General features: G+C 42.2%; 1 protein-coding gene across 2 annotated transcripts in view; it reads left to right on the top strand.

Annotated features, from left to right (window-relative positions):
- The window catches only part of EPG5 (ectopic P-granules 5 autophagy tethering factor), a 568,130-nt gene that overhangs the window by 324,686 nt on the left and 219,920 nt on the right, over positions 1 to 23,524 (top strand). For both annotated transcript variants that reach the window (XM_069218853.1, XM_069218854.1), the window contains exons 29-30: positions 6,134 to 6,290; positions 23,326 to 23,520. In XM_069218853.1, the coding sequence (XP_069074954.1) occupies positions 6,134 to 6,290; positions 23,326 to 23,520 (352 nt within the window). The remainder of the gene's footprint in view (positions 1 to 6,133; positions 6,291 to 23,325; positions 23,521 to 23,524) is intronic.

The following is a 23,524-nucleotide window of genomic DNA, read 5'->3' as shown; positions in this document are numbered from 1 at the left end:
GTTTTTAAAGGGCCACCTCCATTTAAAGCAGTAACACCAAGGGTACAGAACAATATAAGCCTTCTGTCCAAGACCCAATATACATTAAAAACAACATGCATGCAGACTCGGTCATACCTTCTACATCCAGTAAAAGGGTCAGTGCCCCAGTGTCCACAGGATCCTCTTTGAACAAGCAGTGTAAGAGAATTAAGGCTGTAGGAAGGAAGATGGAGAGGTTGTCAGCCATACAGTGTTTCATTGCTAATCCCTCCTAAACAGAAATGGGCACAGCAATGGAAGGAAACAGAAGAACTGATAGAATATCTGCAAAGAAAGTAGGACCAACTCAAATACCTTTCTCAAATCTGCCCTGTATGCCGCGGGCACTGCCAGCAAACAGATGTGTAGAAGCACTACTGTAAGATGGCATGCCTAGCTAAGGGTATTGGGGTTCACACAGGAGGTATAAACCACTTGCAGCAAAGACACAGGGAGCCCTGGAGTTCATTGGATCTTTTAAGAGGGGCATTTTCCTATCAGTAGAATGAGGAGAACAGGTTTCCAGTTGATTCCACAAAAGAAGGAGAGCACCCAAGAGGTGAGCACCCAAAGTAAAGCACACTATGGCAGTACCTGTCAGCTGAGACTGAGGCATGCTTCTTGAGGAAGAGCAAGGAGAAAGGGCCAGACCTCAAGATGGTCGGCTGCACCTAACAAGTGACTCACACAGGGAAAGCCTCCACCATCAAACACCTGTATGTGGCAGGCTGGAAAGTTTTCCTTCTGAAATGAAGGAAAATTACCCCTGACAAGTGGGTGCTGAATATCATAAAATGCAGTTATTGCATAGAGCTATAATAAATACCTCCAAGAATCAAGCCAAGAGAAGGGGTTTCATACAAGAAGTCCTGAGACTGTTCAAACAGGAAATATAGGAGGCCGTACAAAAGAAAGTACTAGTGGAGGTACCAAGAGAGTAACAGGCCCAGGAAATGTACTCCCTCTATTTCTATTAAAAGTTAAGACCTATAATAGACTGGAGATTCTTCAATAAATGCATTAGGACTCAGAGGTTCAAGATGCTTACACTGCATTAAGTCTTTCTGTTACTGAAAGAAAACTACCTGGGCTCAATAGACCTTGAAGATGCCTGTTTCCACATTCCGATGAACACTAAGCAAAAGCACCAACCCAGGTGTATGATAAAAATGTAATATTGCCAATTCAGAGCTTTACCATTTTGGATAAGATTAGAACATAGTGTACAAAATGCCTTGCAGTAGTAGCAGCACACTTGAAGAAGACAGGGAGTACATATTTACCCCTATCTAGACAACCAGCTGGTAAAGGAAAACATGCTAAATCAATGGCAGAACAGAATGCAGATAGTTAAAGAAACAATGGACAAACAGTGCATCTTTGTGAATATGGAGAAATCTGAGCCTCTCTCCACAAAGAAGAAGGTATTCTTAGGGATAGAGTTGGATTTGGTTCCTAGAAAGGAATACTCTAAGGAGAGTGCTGGAGGGTGGAGGGTGGAGAAGTGTGGCACAATGGTTAGAGCAGCAGACCCTGATGCAGAGATCTGGTCCGGGACCAGGGTTCAATTCCCACCTTGGCGGGTCTTGGGCTCAATTCCCTTGACCAGATAATTCTCGCCTCGGTGCCTAATCTAATTAATGGGTCCCACTCTGTAACTCTGGGCAATAGCTTGCTTAATCTCCACAACGGCCCTCACAGCGCTTGGATGCTTGGCTTCACCCTGGGGCTGTCCAGGAGTGGGCGCCTCACAGGGAAAAGCCAGGAGGGGTTCCACAGCGGTATGCGTACAGCACCTTGAGACCCTAACGGGTGAGTAGTGTGCTATACAAGTGAAAAGTTTACAGTTTACAGTTTACCAATGATAGAGCAGGTTTCTCTGACAATGAGAACAATAATGAAAGTGTTGGGTATGAAGTGGGTCATGCATCCCATTTATCATATTTGCCAGACTTCATATGAGACCCATTCAAGTGTGACTGATCAACCACAGATCACAGCCAATGGGGAACTGGCATGATGTAGTGTGTGATATAGCAAGCGTGCAGAAGGAGATAGCAGTAGTGGACAACAAAGAGCATCACAGTAGGTAGACCGTTCCAAAAACTATTCCCCTCAGTAACCATCACCATCTGATGCACCCGACAGGGGGTGGGGTACGCACAGGAGCCAATGGAACACACTGGTAGCAGTAAACTCATATATGTGTTAGAAAGCAAGACAATCTTATTGACTTTGAATGCCATTCACAAACATATAATGAGGAGAGTAGTACAAAACAGACTAACAACACAGCGACAATGTTCTGCCTGAAAAGCTGGAGGAACCAAGTTGTATGTGCTATTCAATCTAGAACACAGCATCTGGAGTTTGGCAAGCCATTGCAAGATATTGCTGATAGTGATACACTTACGAGGCTAACAAAACATGGAGACTGGCAGATTAATCAGATATCAGGGTATACCATACGTGTGAGAAGTAGATCAATGAGTGTTACACAAACTATATTATGTTAGACCTGACAGCCTTGGGGTAGTCTTCCCCCAAATTTTTTGCCTGCCTCCCTCCATTTTTCTGATCTCGTTTTTGCTGGTTTTAGGACTTTATGCACTTTACCAATGCTGACCAGCGCTAAAGTGTTTGTGCTCTCTCCTCTAAACATGGTAGCATTGGCTCGTACCCAACTGGCATATTTGATTTACTTATAAGTCCCTAGTAAAGTGCACTAAATGTGCCCAGGGCCCATAAACGAAATGCTACTAGTGGGCCTGCAGCACTGATTGTGCCACCCACAGAAGTAGCCCCTTATTGCCACTGCCGGGCCGGAATCCACAGTTTCACTGCCACTTCGCCTTGGCATTTAAAACTACTTGCCAAGCTTTAAACCCCCTTTTTATTATTATTACATGTAAATCACCCCTACGGTAGGCCCTGGGTAGCCCATAGGGCAGGGTGCTATGTAAGTAAAAGGCAGGACATGTACTTGTAGTTTTACATGTCCTGGTAGTGAAAACCTCCCAAAGTTGTTTTCCACTACTGTAAAGCCTCCTCCTTTCGTAGGCCAGCATTAGAAATTCCTTTATATGCTTTCAAGTGGTAATTTCTGTTCTGAAAGGAGTGGCATTGTCATGTTTGGTATGGTTGGAATGGTAGTGAGAAATACTGCTTACTGGTAAAATTGGATTTAACATTACTACTTTAGAAATGCCACTTTTAGAAAGTAGACATTTCTTTTCATTTACTGCTCTTACAGCCTCTCCAATCAATGTCTGGTCTGTGCTGGTTGACAGCTCCCATTGTGCATTCCACCCAGACAGCCATAAACGCAAGACACTCACCTTCATCTGCATACTGATGGGTCTTCCTGGGCAGGAGGGGTGGAGGGGCTGTCACTTACGCTTCAAAGGCTAGTGGCCTGACCTTACACAAAGAACTGATAACTCCCTACAGAACTCCTGGCAGACAGGACTGGGTTGAAAGGGGAACTGGTACACTTCAAAACCACTCTTTGAAGTTTCCCCCACTTCAAAGGCACATTTGGGTATATATATACTGGGTCTGTTATCCCCTCAAATCAAACACTTCTGGTCCTACAACAGGACTTTGTCAGAGGGACTGTTGTGCTGCCCAAAGGACTCATCTGGACTGCTTTTCCGGAAGGACTGCTCTCCTGCTTGTTGCCCTGCTGCTCCATGACTCTACTCGAAGGACTCTGCCTTTCCCCACAAGTGATCTCCAAGGGCTTGGACTGAGCTTGCCTCCTGTTAAGAAGTGTCAGGGCCATCAAAGACTTCATCAAAGAGAGTATATCGGAAAATCAACGCAACTCCTGCAAAATTCGACGCATCGCTTGTCTCATGGCTGAAAAATTGCTGCATCGCCTACCAGATCGACGCAGCACCTGTTTAATTCTCCCATCGTGTTTTGGATTGTCCAAGCATTGTCCCTGGGTTTCAAAATATCCCCGCATCGCAGTAAGGAGCCAAGGCTGTGCACCCGTAATTTGCCGCATCACCTTACCCACCAGGAAAGAATCAACACATCATTTCCGCTGCACCGGAAACGTTGACACATTGCTTTATTTTCCAATGCATCACCTTCTCTGCTGCCTTCTGTGTTATTTTTGACGCATCCAAGGTACTGTGTGTTAAAAAGATACAACCACTGATTCTTATGGATTAAGACTTACCTAAACTTCTAACAAAGTGATATCTTGACTTGTGCATATTGGATTCTTGTCATTTTGGTCATATTTTATTCAGATAAATAATATTTTTTTTGTAAACTGGTGTGGAGTACTTTTTTGTGGTGTTTTCACTGTGTTACTGTATGAGTTATTGCACAAATACTTTACACATTGCCTTCTAAGTTAAGCCTGCCTGCTCTGTGCCAAGCTACTGGAGGGTGAGCACAGGATAGTTTAGGTTGTGTTGTGACTAACCCTGACTAGGATTGTGGTCCCTACTTGGACAGGCTGCATACCGCTGCCAGCTAGAGACTCAATTTCTAACAAAATGGGAATCACTACAGACTGACGTCTTTGCAACATATACAAATTCAAAAAAACAAGTGTTGGCATCCAGGTACTCCCACAACCTGTCTTGAAGGAATGCCCAGTTCCCCTAATACTCCTAGTGATAAACAGGTGCAAACAAGTAAGTATGTCAGTGATGTTAGTAGTCTCAGAAAGGGCCATACAAACACCGTTCTCAGACCTAAAGGAAATCACAGGATAATAAAAATGCTAGTATTCCAAAACTTGTTATTTGTACAGGGGGTCAGATATGCCGCCAGAAGCATCCAGCTTCAACCTAGCAACAATGGTCTTGAGGACTTGGAATTCAATCCTCTAGGTGTACCAGGCAGATGTATAGAGGTATTAAGAAAAGCTAGGAGATCAACTACCTGTTGATAGAATGTCCCAAATGGATCAGGTACATTCATTGGTGCAGTGAAGAAAAATGAACACAAACTCTAGCAAGACATACTACTGTAACAAGATATACAATGCACATAGTAGATTAGCATACACCAGAGGCACTTCAGAGAAGAATTTGTTTGTCACAATTGTCTTCAAAAGACTTTTAGAAACAAAGAAGAGAATTGCACCCCCAAGGTTGATGCTCAAACCCTTGTGAAGCCTTAACATAGTACTAGCACAGTTAACACTGAGTCTATGCATAGAGCAAGTTCTAAACAATGCATACAGCATTCCTAATTGCGATCACAGCTTTGCATAGAGTCAGTGAGTTTCAACCTCTGATAACTAAAGAGTGATGTTTGCTGCTTCATGAAGACTAAGGCACTGTCCATTCGAAAGGTAGCATCTAGTAGTAGAAAATCATTCTATACAGCTAATTATTGATCCTCTTTGAAGCACGTCATCACCAGTTGTTGGCAATACCAGTGCTTCCTATAGTCACAGGACTCCTAGAACCAAATGTGGAATAGTTTCTTTCTCCTGCTTATGTACAATTAGATGTTCTGAATCAGCAGAAAAAACACAGACCTCCAGAGGAACAGCCTTTTTTCATGCAGGCTGACCAACAACCATATTCAGATATTGTTGCAGTAGCCAGGAAGTGTCATGTCACTGTTCATTTGTCAACAGTAACTCTATGGAACACAGTTGGCTGAAAGACTTGTTGGATTTGTCACTTCCACGATGGCGGCTGCTTCAACTGCACTTGCAGGATAATTGTATGACAGTCACAAAGCAGTCAAAAAGTTAGTGATGTGTTAAAACGTTCATTGGTAGACTCATTGCAAACTATCATTTTGGCAATATCTTACCCTTCAGTCACTTTTGTTTGAATTCTACAAATACCACAAAGGACCCCGTGCATCTAACCAGAATAGGTCAGTGGAAGCTGGATTTCACCATGTAACTTAACTTAGCATCATAGATATATCAACTGCCAGGCTCGTCACAAAATGGTGTAGATGTACAAGACCCTGTAAACAAGGGCACAAACCCTGCAGTTCACAAAATCAGAAGTTGTATTTGTGTTTTTTGTCTTCACTGCTTTATGGTACATTATTCCGATGGAATAAATTGCTGATTTAGGTGACTGAAAAGTTTATCATAAAAATGTTTTTCTATATGTTTCAGAGCATTGGTAAATGCTTACAAGTTGCAGCCTGCACCTGGGACACAGAAAGTTGGGATTATGACATTCTTCACCATAGTGGATTTTGTGTGTGATGAAACCCAGCGTCATCCACCTTCAAGACAATTTTTTACCTCATGTATTGAGATTCTTGGACAAGTAAGTTTATTGTCCTTTATTGTCTAACTACTCCACATTTGCTTTATATGGTTATCCTATTTGTATTTATTTTGTAAAGATGTATTTAATGTTAGGTAGACACAAAGTTTAACAGTATAAAACACAACAAATATTTCAATAAGGAAACTAATTCTTGGTTTTGGTTTATATTTTGACAGTCGGCTGGTCCTCTGCCAGGGCGCTGGATTATATTACTCCACCGTACTGACGGAGGTGGCGACAACCACATTTTTAAATCTAGGACAGCCCAGTTGACATTTCAAGCATTGCCAGTGTTAACGCGTCGCTTTATGATAATTTATTACACATCAGGACTCGTTTTAGGCCAATGAATCTTTTGACCCAGTTGAGAGACACCTTAGGACGAGATAGCTAATCAATACGTCAATCAATACGTCTATAATGCCATCAGTATTTATCACAACAATACATTTCACTTTAGTCAAAGTCATTAATCAATTCAAAGCTACTACCATGACCTTGCAGTCATGAATAACCACACCAGTTTAGTAGAATTTTATGAGTTTTATTTCCTATTGGTTACAATTCTAAAAGCAGATGCGTTAATCTCAAAACCAAGAAACATAATAGCATAGTCACGATACGGCAACTTTGATAAGAATTCATTAAGGCGAGAATCACAAACATCAAAACATAACACGGCGTAAACATAGATCAATTTAGCAGAATGTCATTAGCACGTTAGTTCAACAAAGCATAGATTCAGTCGTTTCTCTATTTGCGTCAATTTTGTGAACACCTGTCCTAACCACTGATTAGCATTAGCATGTTGGGCTTCATGCAAAACAATTTAGACCATCAATTTGGAAAACATCTAAGTATGATCTTTGTCAAAAGTAAGCAGTTGGTACCTAGAAAGGAAAAGCAAACAGACAAATCACAAATGCATTGTCATAATTACCCTCCAAGGTTTAGATCAGCGCACAGGTTCAGTCTTCGTCTTCAGGACATCAGTCAACTCGCCATCAGTCAGAACTCAGCTCTGGGGCAAAATGGGCACTTCCCTCATAAGGAGGTAAAGTGTAAAATGGGCAAATCTAAGGACGAGGATGGTTTTAAGCAAACCAATGAGTCACCAAACAGAGTGACACAGTTTCTGGATAAAATCAATAGCATTCCCTACCTAATTCTAAATGGCTCCCTGTGTCATGGGTTTTTATCCCTTTTTTGTTGTACATTCCCCTAAAATGTCATTGGTCGTTGGTTATACCCCACTATCTTTAGCCAATGGAAAAACAAATTATGTAATTAATCTTTCACCCCATACTATTTTACAAGCTTCTCATTGGTCTTCATGATTGACGTCTTCAGAGGTAGCCCGTCCGGTATGATTTCATCCTTCTGTAATTCTTTGCACATCTTTTGGTCAGTTGCTCGATTGTCTTTACCGGTTTGAATGACTTTGTGTATTACATTAACCTACACTGTTGCATTTTGTCTAATATCACTCTACAAGCAATGAAGAATTCTTGAGAACGGATCTACTATGGTTATACTCAGCTTCTAGTTTGAAGAAAACAAGGAGCCATGTCCTTTTGCGAGTCTGCACACTGCAAGATAAGAAAAATACATTTAATATGAGAGCCAAGCAGCTAAGCTTCGGCTCATGCTAACTTAAGGCCTACAAGGATTTCAGCACAGATTCAATAACACAATGATTAATAGTTAGTATAGAACTTATTCAATATAACATTTTATAAACATTTTAGTCATCATTATTAGTCTACGTATACATTGGTGGCCACTCCCTGTGGTCACATTTCAAGTGCACGTTTAAGCAAAATTTACTATTACAGTTTCTATGCGGCATTATCACACATTAATTCATAAACATTTCATGTTAATATAGATTATTTAAGCTACGCTCTCTCAGTCCCTCCTCTGATGACGTTCGTCATCACACAAACCTTTCCCTTTTCGACCTTTCATTTTAATTTTTCACTTTACGCATAATGCGCATTTCAACATCCTGTCCTTTGTGTGAACTTTCCCAAATTTCGTTAAACATTTTCTCCCTTTCACTTTCCTCATTCCTTTTATTTCTCTTTGTCCAATTTTTTCTAATTTTGTCATTGATTTTGCATGCTCCCCATAAACCTAATAAACAGGCCAGAACAATTAATAGACCCCCTAGTATTTTTGCAAGAACCCCATTCCAAATGTTGCTAAACCAGCTCCCTACTCTGGCAATTCCTTTTCCCACTTGCCCCCACACTCCAGGTTCCTTCAAATCCTTCAAATCTGCACTATCTCTAGTTAGGTTAGTAAGCATACCTCTAATCTTTTTATTATTGTCCGGTATAAATGAGCAACAATGACGCTCGTTGAGCATCTTGCAGACTCCGCCGCTCTTTGCTAAAAGAATGTCTAAAGCAAGCCGATTTTGAAGAGTCATAGCTCTTTCCGCAGCAAGTCAGTATCCATCAGGAGTATAGCCCCTGTAAAATTTGTCAGCATGTGATCCACAATAGTAGACAACTTTCAAATCTTTATGGCGTTTAAGATAACCCCTACTGAAGGAATTATGGCTCCAAATATGTCACCAACGACAGCAGCCGCTGTCTCTCGTTTTTGTGTAGCTTGTAATTCAGACGCTTTAGGTATTTGCTTTAAGTCATCAATCTGGTAAATCTTTGGGAAAACTATACCCAAATAACATGTCCCATACCATCCCTTAGGGAGACGGTAATAAGCATTAAGTCCACAGATATAATAGATCCCCGAGATCGCTGGATCCTGTCCATTTACTCTGAAATAAAAACACATGCCTGCATTCACTCGTTCACACAAATAAAGTGTCATGTTCAGATTTCGGCCTATATATACAAAGCCTTCCTACATGTAATGCATCTATCACTAATTTGCCTTGTGTCTTTATTGCAGTGTAAGCATAATCATTTGCATATGTGCATTTCTCTAGCCCCTTTTCTAATCTTTCTTTTAATGCTTTGCGTCTATCATCAGTGTGATCTAAGAAGCTTTTCTCTACAGGTGTCAATAAGCAAGTCAGATTGTTACGGTGTGCATAAGCTGTCCCAAATGTAAGTGTCGGTTCAAAGAAACCTCTAACTATTTTTGTACTATGCTCCTTAGCTAATTTGTTCAGAAACTCAATCACTGGCACAAAAGAAAACACCACATCCAAATTTGAATAGAAGTATTGCACATGCTCTTGATTATAGAATCTTGTTAGTAGCAAACTACAACTTATCCCGTAGGTTAGTGGAAGACTATGATAAGTGACTCCTTTTTGTACGGATGAAGGAATCTTTGTACACACATAACAGTTTTTCGCATCCATGGTCGCAACATACTCATTCAGCAAGCGATAGAAGACGTTAGTGGAGAGTTCCCCTTTTGAGTTAGTTCCCTCATGCAAGTGTTTTGTATCTTGCTCAAACTTTTCCCACGGTGTTAGTGTTGTAGTCTCAGGTTTTGAAGCATTGTTAGTCGCTTTCTTATCCAACCACGGCATTCCCACAATCACACCTACAATTATTATTGCACACACAATACCTAATATAAGGCTTAACCAACCACACACTTTACCCTTTTTGTTACTACCTCTATTAGAAGCCATGGTCTGTAAAGAATCAGATAGCAAAATAACTCAAAGCAAAACAATCAACTTGAGGACAATTTAAAAGCCCCTTTTTTTTTTTCTCTCTTTCGATGGAAAGTCTCTTTCTCTCTGCGTATATTTACAGCGTTTCACTCACTCCAGGACCCTTTTGTCAATCAGGTTAGCAGCTTGTCATAATCGGGCTTCAAAGTCAATTCAGGTTATCAGTGTCACATCCGGTAATTTATAAGTCTCTTTCTCAACTTTTCAGCTTTCAATTTTCCTTTTCAATTTCAGTTTTAACACAGTCTCTTTCTCTGATTGATTTCAGGGGCCGTAGTATTGGCCTGATACTTCTCGATCAAAACAGAACACTAGGAATTCTTGTTGCAATTCAGATGTCGGTGCATATGCCCATTCAGGACTTGCGTACCTTCTATTTGCGGTTCTTTTTCTTTTCAACCTGCGTTCACTTTGTAATTCTACTTCACTTAAATCCTCTACTCTGGATGTATCAGTTTCTTCTGCTATTGTTTCACCTGGCACAACCCTTTCTTTGTCAACTTGTTTTCTTGGCCAGTTATCGCCCTTATGCGTTTTCCTCCTGCTTGACTTTTCAGGATGCTGAACAGCACCCTCCTCTTGTGCTATGGTGTTTTCTCTTGACGGACCTGCAACTGGTTCAGGGGATGCCGGTGTGCTTTGATCTCTCTCTACTATTTCCCCTTCTTCTTCTTCTGGGTCTGTAACAGGTTCAAGCTCTAACCCATATCCGTCTACTTCTGGGAGAACCTCTCCTTGACTTAGTTCTCCTGTTGCCTCTACTGAGATAGGCTCACTGTCTCCTCTCCCGAGCTTGTTTACTGTTTGAGGGACTGAGCCGTCCTCAGTGGGTTCTCCTGCAGTTTCAGTTCCCCTTTAGCCATTCTCTGGCCCTGAAACTTCCTTCTCTGTAGTTGCTGAGTCGGAGACTTCAAATTCCTCATCAGTCGGACATGTTACCTTCTTTGTGTGACTGGCATGTATCCAGTTCGGAACGCCTTCACATTTCACAGCAGTGGTTGTCGTCAGTATTACTTGATATGGCCCCTTCCAGCACGGTTCCAAACACGACTTTCTCATGTGCTTCTTGACAACCACCCAGTCACCGGCTTGCAGGTTGTGACCTGGATCACTGATTGGTGGCAATGTGTTGGCCTCCACCTAGTGGGAATACGAGCAAACCAGATCAGCCAAACCTTTGCAGTAGTCCAACACCATATCATCCGTGATATTCACAAGAGCATTTGCAGGTACTGCGGGCAGCCTCATAGCTCTGCCCATGAGGATTTAATGGGGTGATAGTCCTGTCTTCTTTTCAGGGGTGTTTCTCATTGACATCAATACTAAGGGCAATGCATCTGGTCATTTCATATTGGTAGCTGCGCACATTTTTGCTATTCTCGACTTCAGGGTACCATTCATCTGTTCTACTAATCCTGATGCCTCAGGGCGGTAACTACAATGCAGTTTTTGTTCAATGTCCAATGCAGCACACAAGAGCTTAATAACCTTATTGTCGAAGTGTCTGCCCCTATCTGATTCTAAAGAGACCGGAAAACCGAACCTGGGTATTAGCTCTCTAAGCAACAGCTTTGCAACTAATGAGACTGTCATCCCTACGTGTTGGGTAAGCTTCAATCCAATGACTGAAAACACACACAATCACCAACACGTACTTCAATCCTCCACACACTGGCATTTCAATAAAATCCATTTGCATCTTGCCAGATGGACCTCCAGCTCTCCCTATGTGGCTCATAGTCACCACAGTCCCTTTTCCCGCATTTATCTGTTGACAAATGATGCACCTGTGACAGGTAACCTCTACAGCATGTCTGAATTTCGGATTAAACCAGTCAATTTTGAACAATCTGATCATTGCATCCCTCCCAAGATGTGCCTGTCCATGATAAAGCCTAGCAAATTGTGACAAGAGACAGTTTGGCAAAACCAGCTTCCCCTCCTCTGAGACCCATAAGTCGTCAGCTCTCTGTACACATTGCATTCTCTGCCAGGAGCATTTCTCCTCTCTGCTAGCATGACCCTGTAGTAATTTTAGCTCGTCTAGTGTATCAACCACCCTTAATGCAAAGTTCAAGCATGTTTCATTTTCAGTTTGCGGTAACAATTCCCAGCGGTCCTTAAACGATATACAGTTCAATGCGCAAAACCTTGCGACTTGATCTGCATAGTCGTTTCCCATTGACACAAAATCTTGTGATTTAACGTGAGCACTGCATTTCACCACAGCAATTTCAAGAGGTAACTGAATCGCATGTAACAAATCCTTAATTTGTTCGCCATTTTTAACTGGTGAGCCAGAAGAGGTCATGAAACCTCTTTGCGACCACAATTGGCCGAAATCATGTACAATGCCAAATCCGTATCTGCTGTCAGTATAGATGGTGACTTTAAAATTTTCAGCTGCTTGGCATGCCTTAGTAAGGGCAATTAACTCAGCCACTTGAGCAGAATACACTCTTTCGAGCCAGGATGCTTCTATAATGCCAGCTATGGTACATACTGCATAACCAGCTCTCAGTATTCCAACTGAGTCTCTCAAACAGGATCCATCAGCAAACATAATGCAGTCCTTTTCTTTTAACTGCGTATCTTCTATGTCAGGTCGGGGTTTGGTACATAGTTCGTTTACCTCAAGACAATCATGCTGCACTTCCTCTTCATTATTAATTTCAGTATTTTCAACAGGAAGTAGAGTTGCTGGGTTTAATACAGTACATCGCTTCAAGGAGACATTTGATGACCCCCAAATAATTGTCTCATATCGGGTAAGTCGAGCATTTGTCATGTGCTGGGTTTTAGTTCTAGTCAACAAAATTTCAACTGAATGTGGAACCATTACTGTTAGGGGATGTCCCATCACTATGCATTCACACTGTGTGAGGCTTTGACCAACTGCTGCTACTGCGCGCAAACAACCCGGTAAGGCTACTGCAACGGGGTCCAGAGTAGCTGAAAAATATGCTACAGGGCGGTTTGCACCTCCATGGACCTGTGTCAAGACAGACAAAGAACAAGCATCACGTTCATGACAAAACAGTAGAAAAGGATTTGTGTAATCAGGCATACCCAAAGCTGGTGCCCTGCACATGCACTCTCTCAATTCCATGAATGACTCAAGCTCTTCCTTGGATAGGGTTATGGTATACGGTTCATCCTTAGTCTCTTTGCCTGTCAGCTTACTCAATGGTTTAGAGATAATTGAGAAGTTGGGTATCCACTGGCAACAGTAACCCACCATTCCCAAAAACATCCTTACATCTCTTTGTTGTCGGTGGGTTCATCTGTAGTATGGCTGTCACCCTTTCCTTTGATATTCTCCTGGACCCTTTCTCAATCAAATGTCCCAAGTATTTCACCTCTTTCTGACAATACTGCAGCTTCTTCGGGGACACTTTATGTCCGTTCTTTCCCAAATGGTTCACTAGAGTCGAACTAAAAGGCAATTCTAGTGACTCTAAATCCTTCTTCAATATATCTGATTGAAGATGGACGGTGACTCAGAAAACCCTTGAGGAATTCTGCACCAACTGTACACCTTGTCCAGGAATTTGAAACTGAATAAAAACTGGCTGTCCTCATGAAGAGGCACCGAAAAGAAGACTTGTGACAAATCCACAACGGTGAACCATTCTGCATCACACGGAACCTGAAACATAATTACTGCTGGGTTCGGCACTATGGGGCAACATTTTATCACAATCTTGTTTATTTTCCTCAAATCCTGCACAATTCGAACCTTCCCACAAGGCTTTTTCAGACCCATTATTGGTGAATTACATGGGCTGCTCAATACTTCTTTCAGAACTCTTTGTTTCACAAAATCTGCAATTATCTGCGACACCTGAATAAGGACATCTTGTGCCATGTGGTACTGCGGCACCTGGGGAAACACTGCATTTGGCTTCACTTGTACTTTAACTGGTTCCACTCCTTTTATCAGCCCCACTTCCTTTCCTGTCAAATCTCACACTTTCTCTGTCACTGTTCCCTGCACCTCAGCTAGTAAGTCAGTCACTGTAAGCATCGGGAATAAGGTTATCAGAGGGTAATCCTCATTCGTGGTTTCAGTCTCTAGTTCAGAAAACTGACCGTCATCCCCTTCATCATCACTGTTTGTTTGCACCTCTATTCCATCATTGGAACAGGTAATTGAACATTTTGTCTTACACAATACGTCTCTTCCCAATAGAGATACGGGACTTGAATCACAGACTACAAACTTATGCAGTCCCTGGAAGTTTCCAATCTCAACGTGCACCGGATATGTAATCGGGTTTGTCAAGTACTGGTTTGCTACTCCTACCACTCTTATGGTACGCCCTGAAAGTGGCAATTTCGGAACCTCTGCACTTCTGACTGTAGAGCGTGTAGCTCTGGTGTCAACCAGGAAGGAAACCTTGTGACCCATCACCTTTCCCTCTGCATAGGGTCCCCTCTGGTCTACTTCTAGGGACGCAGCAAGCCTGCATTCTTCACTGTCTGAACTATCATCTGACCGTTCATCATTCACTCCATCTTCACCACGCAATGGGAATTGCTGTACTGTATTATTTTGGCTCACTACTTGACCTGTGACCTGCTGAGGAAGCATTACCTGTTGCTGTCCCATTGGAGCTAATGGTAATTGCATTTGCTGTCTAGGTACCATGGGAACCTGCTGTTGTACCTGCTGCATTTGTGCTGGTTGAACACGCGGCATTTGCATTTATCCCTTGCCAGTTCCTGTGCCGGCCAGTCCACACCTCTCTTGCACTCAAGCCACAAATCGGGCGGGACAATGATCTCAAACAAAGTATTGAAGTCTTCCCAGAGACACTTCGCAAGCTTCACAAACCTATCTGTTTGCTGATACCACTCGATCGGCTTCTCCCTCATCCTGGGATAATCATTTGTGAAAGATAGAATGTCTCCCCTGGACCACGGTACATGGACTAAAACCCCACCAGCTGTTTCTCTCATTGGTAGCATCTTTACTGATTCTGTATCTAGTGAAGCTTTAGCTTTACTTGATCCCGGACTATCGCTTTTCTCTTTATCTCTTTTCTCTGCCCATCTGCCTTCCCTTTTTTCTAAGGCTCCCCAAATCTGAGCACTTTTCAGTATTTCTTTTAGATGCGCTTTCATTCCAGCAGACCTCATGTGGTCGAAGTCCTTTGAGTCAAAGTCTAATCTGCAGCTTCTTTTCAAATGTTTAGTATTCTCAATATCGATATGGTATTTGTCTGCCAGGTTCGCCAACCTCTGATGTACCTTACCCACTTCTTTAGTGATTTTAGGGCACAGATATCTAAATTCTGATTCTGTATATGACTCTAATCGTTTACCCCCATTGTTCCCTCCACTAATTCAGCAGCTTCCACGTCCAGTCTCACAAAGTTCAGGTATTCATCTTTTTCTGACCTTTCTGGCTTCTCTGCAGTTACTGTAGTCTTTTGTGAAGCATAAGTCTTTTCTAACCACTCATTTAACTGTTGTACCGTAAAACTTTGCAGTGATATATTCCCTGTATGCATCATTGGTGAATGTGAAGCATTTGTACTTATTGACTGCGGGGTTAGCATACCTAGCCCTGCCTGTCTCATCGCCTCCAACAGTGCTTCAACCGGGCTAAGGTCTAACAAAGACCTCGGTCTTTCGGCCGTTTGCTCTCCCGGAGCCATTAACTGGCGAGTTCTCATGGACCCTCCTCTTATTGCATCCTGGGTCATTACTCCCTGATCACACATACCAGGCTTACCTTGTGCATACAATGGCCCCGGCGGACCAACAGTAATTGGCAATGACATGGCAGCTGGTGTCTGACCTGGTCCCAAACCCCGTGGAGCAGCGACTCCAAAAGTTTGATTCTCTGAAGCCGGGGCAGGTACTAATGGAGGTCCTGCTGCTGGATTGTACCCTGGTATCAGGTGTTGCTGCGGCTGGTGCAGCAATTGTGGAGTTGGCTCAAGCTGCACTAACCTTGATTTTGTATATATCGGCTCTGGCGGCACTATCAGATTTGTAGTAGTCTCTAGCACTGTATCTACGGTGGAGGTTGCAACTGTATCTGCATGTCTGGTGCAGTGGGTACACTGACACCATTCTGTATCAAACCCGTATCACTACTCTGTGCTGGATCAGTAACACCCTTCTCCTGCGTCTGGTTCCCAGGACCCGTACTAGTGCTCGGAACATTGTCGCTTACTGCATAAGGTGGCGGGCGATCGTGTAATATCTGATTTAGAAACTCCTTATCGTCTGAGTCATCTTCTTCTATCCAAGATCTCTTAGTCTCTTTAGGCTTACTAGAGTCCTTACTTGTTTAACAAGTGGCTTTCTTCCCCTGCGTCTCGTCTCCCTGTGCTATTGATGGAAACAATTTGAGTCCGTCAACTATTCCTCGTCTCCACATTTTGCTCTCATTGTCCCATCTAGCCTCAGCTAAAGTATTATCTGCTCTTTTTATTCTCCTTTTGAATTTCTGCTGTCTTTGTTTGATAGCCATTAAATCCCAGACTGCTAATGCCTCGTACTGAGCTGGCCTCGGAGGCGGCTTATGTACACTTAACATCCACTTCTCTAGGACTCTCGTATTGAACGTTCCATGTTCCGGGAACGCCAAACATCCCTCTTTTTCATCCACAAGCAAGGCGCAGCACCCTTTTCCTCCATCACTATATAAGCTGGAGTACCCTCAGGCGGTGTAGGCTCCCCTTCACTCGCCATAATGTATGCGTCTCCTTTCAGAGCGCACTTAAAAGCTTTGATAAAATTCATCTTTGCGTCTTTTCTTTTGTTGTATTTAATCAGAAAGTGACTTTAATTCCCTGGACACTCTTCACTCACCTTTCTCAACCTATTGCCTCTCACTGACGGCAGCCAAATCCGTGCGCGACCCCTCTCTGCAACTGACCTATCTCAGCACGGCACCACTGACGTCACACTCACACACTCTGCAGCTGACAAAGTCTTGCGGCTTGTCCGCCCCTCACTAGATTCACACCAAACTAATGCAAAATTACTGCGATTTCCGTTAACAACAACAACAACTCAAATTTGCCGGTTTACTACAGGAAAGGTACTCATTCGCTTCAGAACTTTACAGAGATTTCACTTGAAGCCTCGGCCGCTACTCTCTCTTTCTCATTTCCCGCATCCGCAAGCAGAATTCGACCCGCAAATCCTACTCTCGACTTGTCAATGATTTGCTCTAGTGCACTTTAGAACTTGCCAAATCTCTATCGAAGGTTTCACACATACAGTTTGACTCAAACTCGACTTGTCAACCACGCCCGATTGACCTAATTAAACTGCACAAATTACAACATAAACCCAAGTGTCTCCTACACTTGTCAATATACTCCGGAGTCTTAGACCACGACAGGTCCATACATTAACAACCAACCACGTGGATAATTTTGAGCAGAAAGCGCCACACATATGAAGTACGCCGACTTCCCTACTCTCATACTGCGGAGTACGCCTACTCCTACTAAAACAACATTTACCTGGCCTAAATACACACAAACTTCACAAATCACCTGCAAAAATGCATAAGCTGAGCAAGCGCAAATCCTGCACCAAACATGCTAAAACGCCGAGAACATCCCCAACTCACTTAGGTAGGCTCCGAGATCCCGGGAAAGTCATGGTGAATTTAGAAACACATCATACCTCCTATTTTCATTATCTCAGAAAAACAGTTTAAACAATAATTCTCCGTCCTAGGGCCCCAAAGGGCCAAACCGTCGCTCTGCTACCAGAACTGTTAACGCGTCGCTTTATGATAATTTATTACACATCAGGACTCGTTTTAGGCCAATGAATCTTTTGACCCAGTTGAGAGACACCTTAGGACGAGATAGCTAATCAATACGTCAATCAATATGTCTATAATGTCATCAATATTTATCACAAAAATACATCTCACTTTAGTCAAAGTCATTAATCAATTCAAAGCTACTACCATGACCTTGCAGTGATGAATAACCACACCAGTTTAGTAGAATTTTAAGAGTTTTATTCCCTATTGGTTACAATTCTAAAAGCAGATGCGTTAATCTCAAAACCAAGAAACATAATAGCATAGTCACGATATGGCAACTTTGATAAGATTTCATTAAGGTGAGAATCACAAACGTCAAAACATAACACGGCGTAGACATAGATCAATTTAGCAGAATGTCATTAGCACGTTAGTTCAACAAAGCATAGATTCAGTCGTTTGTCTATTTGCGTCAATTTAGTGAACACCTGTCCTAACCACTGATTAGCATTAGCATGTTGGGCTTAATGCAAAACAATTTAGACCATCAATTTGGAAAACATCTAACTATGGTCTCTGTCAAAAGTAAGCAGTTGGTACCTAGAAAGGAAAAGCAAACAGACAAATCACAAATGCATTGTCATAATTACCCTCCAAGGTTTAGGTCAGCGCACAGGTTCAGTCTTCGTCTTCAGGACATCAGTCAACTCGCCATCAGTCAGAACTCAGCTCTGGGGCAAAATGGGCACTTCCCTCATAAGGAGGTAAAGTGTAAAATGGGCAAATCTAAGGACGAGGATGGTTTTAAGCAAACCAATGAGTCACCAAACAGAGTGACAAAGTTTCTGGATAAAATCAATAGCATTCCCTACCTAATTCTAAATGGCTCCCCGTGTCATGGGTTTTTATCCCTTTTTCGTTGTACATTCCCCTAAAATGTCATTGGTCGTTGGTTATACCCCACTATCTTTATCCAATGGAAAAACAAATTATGTCATTAACCTTTCACCCCATACTATTTTACAAGCTTCTCATTGGTCTTCGTGATTGACGTCTTCAGAGGTAGCACGTCTGGTATGATTTCATCCTTCTGTAATTCTTTGCACATCTTTTGGTCAGTTGCTCCATTGTCTTTACCGGTTTGAATGACCTTGTGTATTACATTAACGTACACTGTTGCATTTTTTCTAATATCACTCTACAAGCAATGAAGGATTCTTGAGAACGGATCTACTATGGTTATATTCAGCTTCTAGTTTGAAGAAAACAAGGGGCCATGTCCGTTTGCGAGTCAGCACACTGCAAGATAGGAAAAATACATTTAAAATGAGAGCCAAGCAGCTAAGCTTCGGCTCATGCTAACTTAAGGCCTACAAGGATTTCAGCACAGATTCAATAACACAATGATTAATAGATGGTATAGAACGTATTCAATATAACATTTCATAAACATTTTAGTCATCATTATTAGTCTACGTATACATCGGTGGCCACTCCCCGTGGTCACATTTCAAGTGCACGTTTAAGCAAAATTTACTATTACAGTTTCTATGCGGCATTATCACACATTAATTCATAAACATTTCATGTTAATATAGATTATATAAGCTACGCTCTCTCAACAGTAACTGCCATCTATTTGGCTGCTACCAGTGCATTGTTACTTTGCTGGATGACATTTGTAACATTGCTGGATGTCCCTTTCAAACATGATGGAGCCATATGTAAAAGTGAAAATGTTTTCTTATTTTCAAAAGAAAATCCCAAAGTGAGATTTTCTTTCTGAAAATAAAAAAGCAACAATGTCTCTCTCGTCATGGGAGTTTCCTCCCATTGCGAGGGGGATATTGAACACTTTCAGTGCCCCTTACTGCTAGGTTTTTCCTGGCGGTGACGAGCATTGAAAAACAGCTATATGTCCTCCCATCTAAATTAGTCGGGTGGACATTTAGCCAAATATCCTTAGTCAGTTTGTGAATTTTGACCACAGTAGATAGAGTTTAGTCTACACCGTTGTCAAAATATCGCCCACCTGCATTTTAATTGAGCGGGCAGACCTGTGTCTCGGTGGGTAGAGAACTCTGTCACCGTCCCACAAGATATAGATCTAAATCGGGCCCTACGCCACTCAAGCAAGGTGTACATTTCGAGGGAATGTGAGATTGCTCTCAGTGGGCCTTGAGCTGTGCCTCAGACTTTTTATGATCTCAACAAGATATTCATAGTGTATTCCGTTATAAAGAGAACTTCTACACAACATCCTTCTACGTGACATTTCCAGGTAGGGTCATAATATCAACCACAAAACTATAGTTCTGGAAAAATATTGGGTCCAAGATCTCCTGAACAAAAACAGTGGTTTAGTATGCCCTACTTATTTTATCAACCTATCCCTACAGTAACAATAGTATGACATAATGTTGTCTTTTGTTGTATATTTACCAAGCACAGACATTATAATTGCAAATGCATAAGACATAATAAAATGGAACATCCTTAATGGCAGGCCAAACCCTAGTCTTAACCCCAACCACTAGACTTAGCTTAATTCCTAACCCTAGCTCAGAACTCCACTGTAGGCCTGATCCCAACTCTGTCTTGAGCACACCACTAGGCCTGATCCTGACCATAGCACTGTATGCAATCTATCCGTTTATACTTTTATTGCTGATGGTTTTCTGACTCCAAATGCTAATGTACTGATGATAATTTCCCTTTGATTTTTTGACTTGCAGGAATTCTTAGCCCTGAGCGCTTCATATTATGAATAAAGTTTATTTTACACTGTAGAGCCATGCCTATGAGATTTTAGATTTGTTTGAAAGCCAGCACAATGAGCACTAAGCACTGCTATTCACCAAGCAAATAGGCAATTGTTTATTTGAAAGTGGAGTAGAGTCTGTGCTCCTACCGAGCATGTGTGATAGCTGCACAATACCTTTAGGTTTGTGTTCTATGCAGCATCCACTGTTCTAGTGCATTTTCCATTTTGGTTGAAAGAATGAACACAGCATAATATATTTACAAAAAATGCAGTCACAGTGAATTACACAGTTAAGGATGCCAGGTGTCAAGACTTGATTCAGCACCATAAGTTTCTAGCTCAATTTTGGCAATGGAAGCAAAAGGAATGAATATTTATTTTGGTGATCCTGTGGCTGTATCATGAGCGTTTTCTATATAGGTGTGCAAACTCACACTGGGTCTATGAACATGTTTTTGCTCAAACGCCACTGTCTGCTGGACACATTCAGACATATAGAGCAGTGAGTATCTTTGTTTCCGAGGTGTATTATCAAGAAATTATGCATTATCTTAAAGATTTCTGAGTGCTACAGGCAGTTGTCTCCCTCTGTGCCAGCACATAGGTGTTGAAAATGTTCATGTTATGGTTTCTGATCCTTTGATGAGTGGGGAAGCATCTCTTATAGGCATGCTTTTCAGGCCATCCTGATTTAAAACTAGGAATAGAAGTGTTTGTTAATGCACCTTACAAGAGAGCATGGATTCTGGAGGCAGCCACATGTTGCAACAATCCTGATACCAGAGCTTTCTTCTGTGAATCTGCTCACCACTATACAGAAACATGCACTAAACAGTCAACGAGGTCAGCCATTCTCCCAAAACATAATGGAAAGTAGGTCCTGGGGGTCCATGGTCCTTGTGGACCTTGTTACAAGGGTATAATAAGTGGCTTAGCTTGATCCTCCTGAGTCATTGCAGGAGCATTCATCAAAGAAAAAAGTTGCACTTACACTAATTTGACACCACAAGACACCAAAGCAGTAGATACACAGCTGAATCTGGCGTGTTAGGGTTTCTACTGAATCTCAAATATTTCCTTTGGTGGTATTTTATAATTGGTTTAACTGAAAACTAGAAACTCTTCTAGTGTTAAATGCTTAGAATGGTAGGTTTTCTAATAAATAAGGACACAAAACAGATGTTTATATGGTGTTGTGGTGTTTATAATTGTAGTAACTAAAGGACCTTGGATCTAAGTATAGATAGATGTGTGTCTTTGAGATAAAATTCCTAATTTCATTCTGTTTGCATGCCTTGATGGTGCACAGATCTCATGGCAGGAACTTGAGGCAGCATAATGGTTGACACTTGATATACTCTGGTGTCATATTGTGAGGCAGCACTAGAGAGAAATTGCTAAGGAAAATGTTTTCTGGGGCAGTCTGAAGACTGTAAAGATAATGTATAAGGTAATTCAGAAGGTAAGGAACCTGCTGGAAGATTCTGGTGGTCATTATGAACACGGTGGTAACAACTGCCGTGTTCATGCTGGCGGACAAAACACTGACCGCCAGCGACCCCGGAACCCCGCCGGCCAAATTATGAACATTTCTGTGGGCCGGCCGGGACATTGACATGGAGCCGCCGTCAATGCCACTGTGCGGCAGGTGCAGGTGCAGTTGCACCCATTGCGCAGATCACTGCCCGAAAATCGGGCAGGGACCTGCACGACGGGGCACTGCACCTGGGCCCCTGCACTGCCCATGCAAAGTGCAGGGGCCCCCAGGGGTGCCCCGGGCACCCCCTCTGCCAGCCTTTCCCTGGCGGGTGAACCCGCCAGGAAAAGGCTGGTGGAAATGGGAACATTATCCGCAAGGTAGCGCAGCTACCCTGGTGGATAGTGTTTCCACTCACCGCCAGGCTGCCTGATGGCGGAAGGCTGGCGGTGAGTGAGGGCCGCACCCTGTTCAGAATATGGCGGGTTGGCCCGCCATGCCGGCTCGCGGTTTCAGCCGCCAATGCCGGCATGGCGGGCCAACCCGCCATGTTCGTAATGAGGGCCTCTGTATCTACCTGAAATATTGCTACCAAAGGTAGGTCACTTTTTCATCTTAGCCTGGTTTGGTATACCAAGGTATTGATGGGACTCCACTTGCATTTTCCCACCCATTTAGATGATAAGTTGTCAAGGATTAAGGGAAACCTATTGGCTGTGGCCAAGATTGGCATGGCACAAGACAAATTCAGATGCTGGTTTATAGGGTTTTTCGGACAACCAAATTCAAGAAATTTTCCTTGGGCTGGTTGGAAAGCACATTGGGTCTTTGCATGGGGTAACCCAGTCTCTACATGGAGGTTTCAGGCATGTAGAAGTAGAAGATGTTCACCTTTACCAATTTTGTGAAACCTTTAGGACAAGCTTCCATGATACTATTACTTATATGGGTAAGGTAATCTCCTTACAATACATTGCTAGAACATTATAGATTTTGACAGGTAACATGAGTAGTTAGCAATGGAAAGCCAATAACCTAAGTTACTTAGATGTAGGGGTTTTAAGATCATATGTTGTTCAACAGGTTAACTATTTTTAAAATGGTAACATCAATACAAGCCCCTCTTGTCACTGTTTAATTTGTGCAATTGCGCTTGTATTTTATTTTCTATTTGGCTGTGCTATTTTTTTAAATTGTGTTATTGTTGCTTTAAACTCATGTTAACAGTAATTTGAAGACTAAAAATAAATTAATTACTGTTTTTCTTCACCCAGTGTATGTTGTTCTTACTTGTACTGTGTATAATACTGTTGTACTGCTCTAAAACAGCTATACTACTAGGCAGAACAATATCTTTGTGACATTGGCTTTTCTTTCTAGGTCTTTATAGTTGGAACAAAATCTGAATGTAAACCTATGCTTGAAACCATTCTTCGGAATAGAAGACTGTGCAACCTTTTGTCTCCCTTCTTCACCCCAGTTGCATCACCACATGAGTTTGTAAGTTTGTATGAAATAGTAGCGAAGACTCTGGATCAGGACAACGGTGATGTTGTCTTCATGTTGCTAACCAAGGTAA

The sequence above is a fragment of the Pleurodeles waltl genome, chromosome 1_1 (assembly GCF_031143425.1).
Source record: "Pleurodeles waltl isolate 20211129_DDA chromosome 1_1, aPleWal1.hap1.20221129, whole genome shotgun sequence".
Taxonomy (NCBI): domain Eukaryota; kingdom Metazoa; phylum Chordata; class Amphibia; order Caudata; family Salamandridae; genus Pleurodeles; species Pleurodeles waltl.
This window is presented reverse-complemented; position numbering and strand designations above follow the sequence as displayed.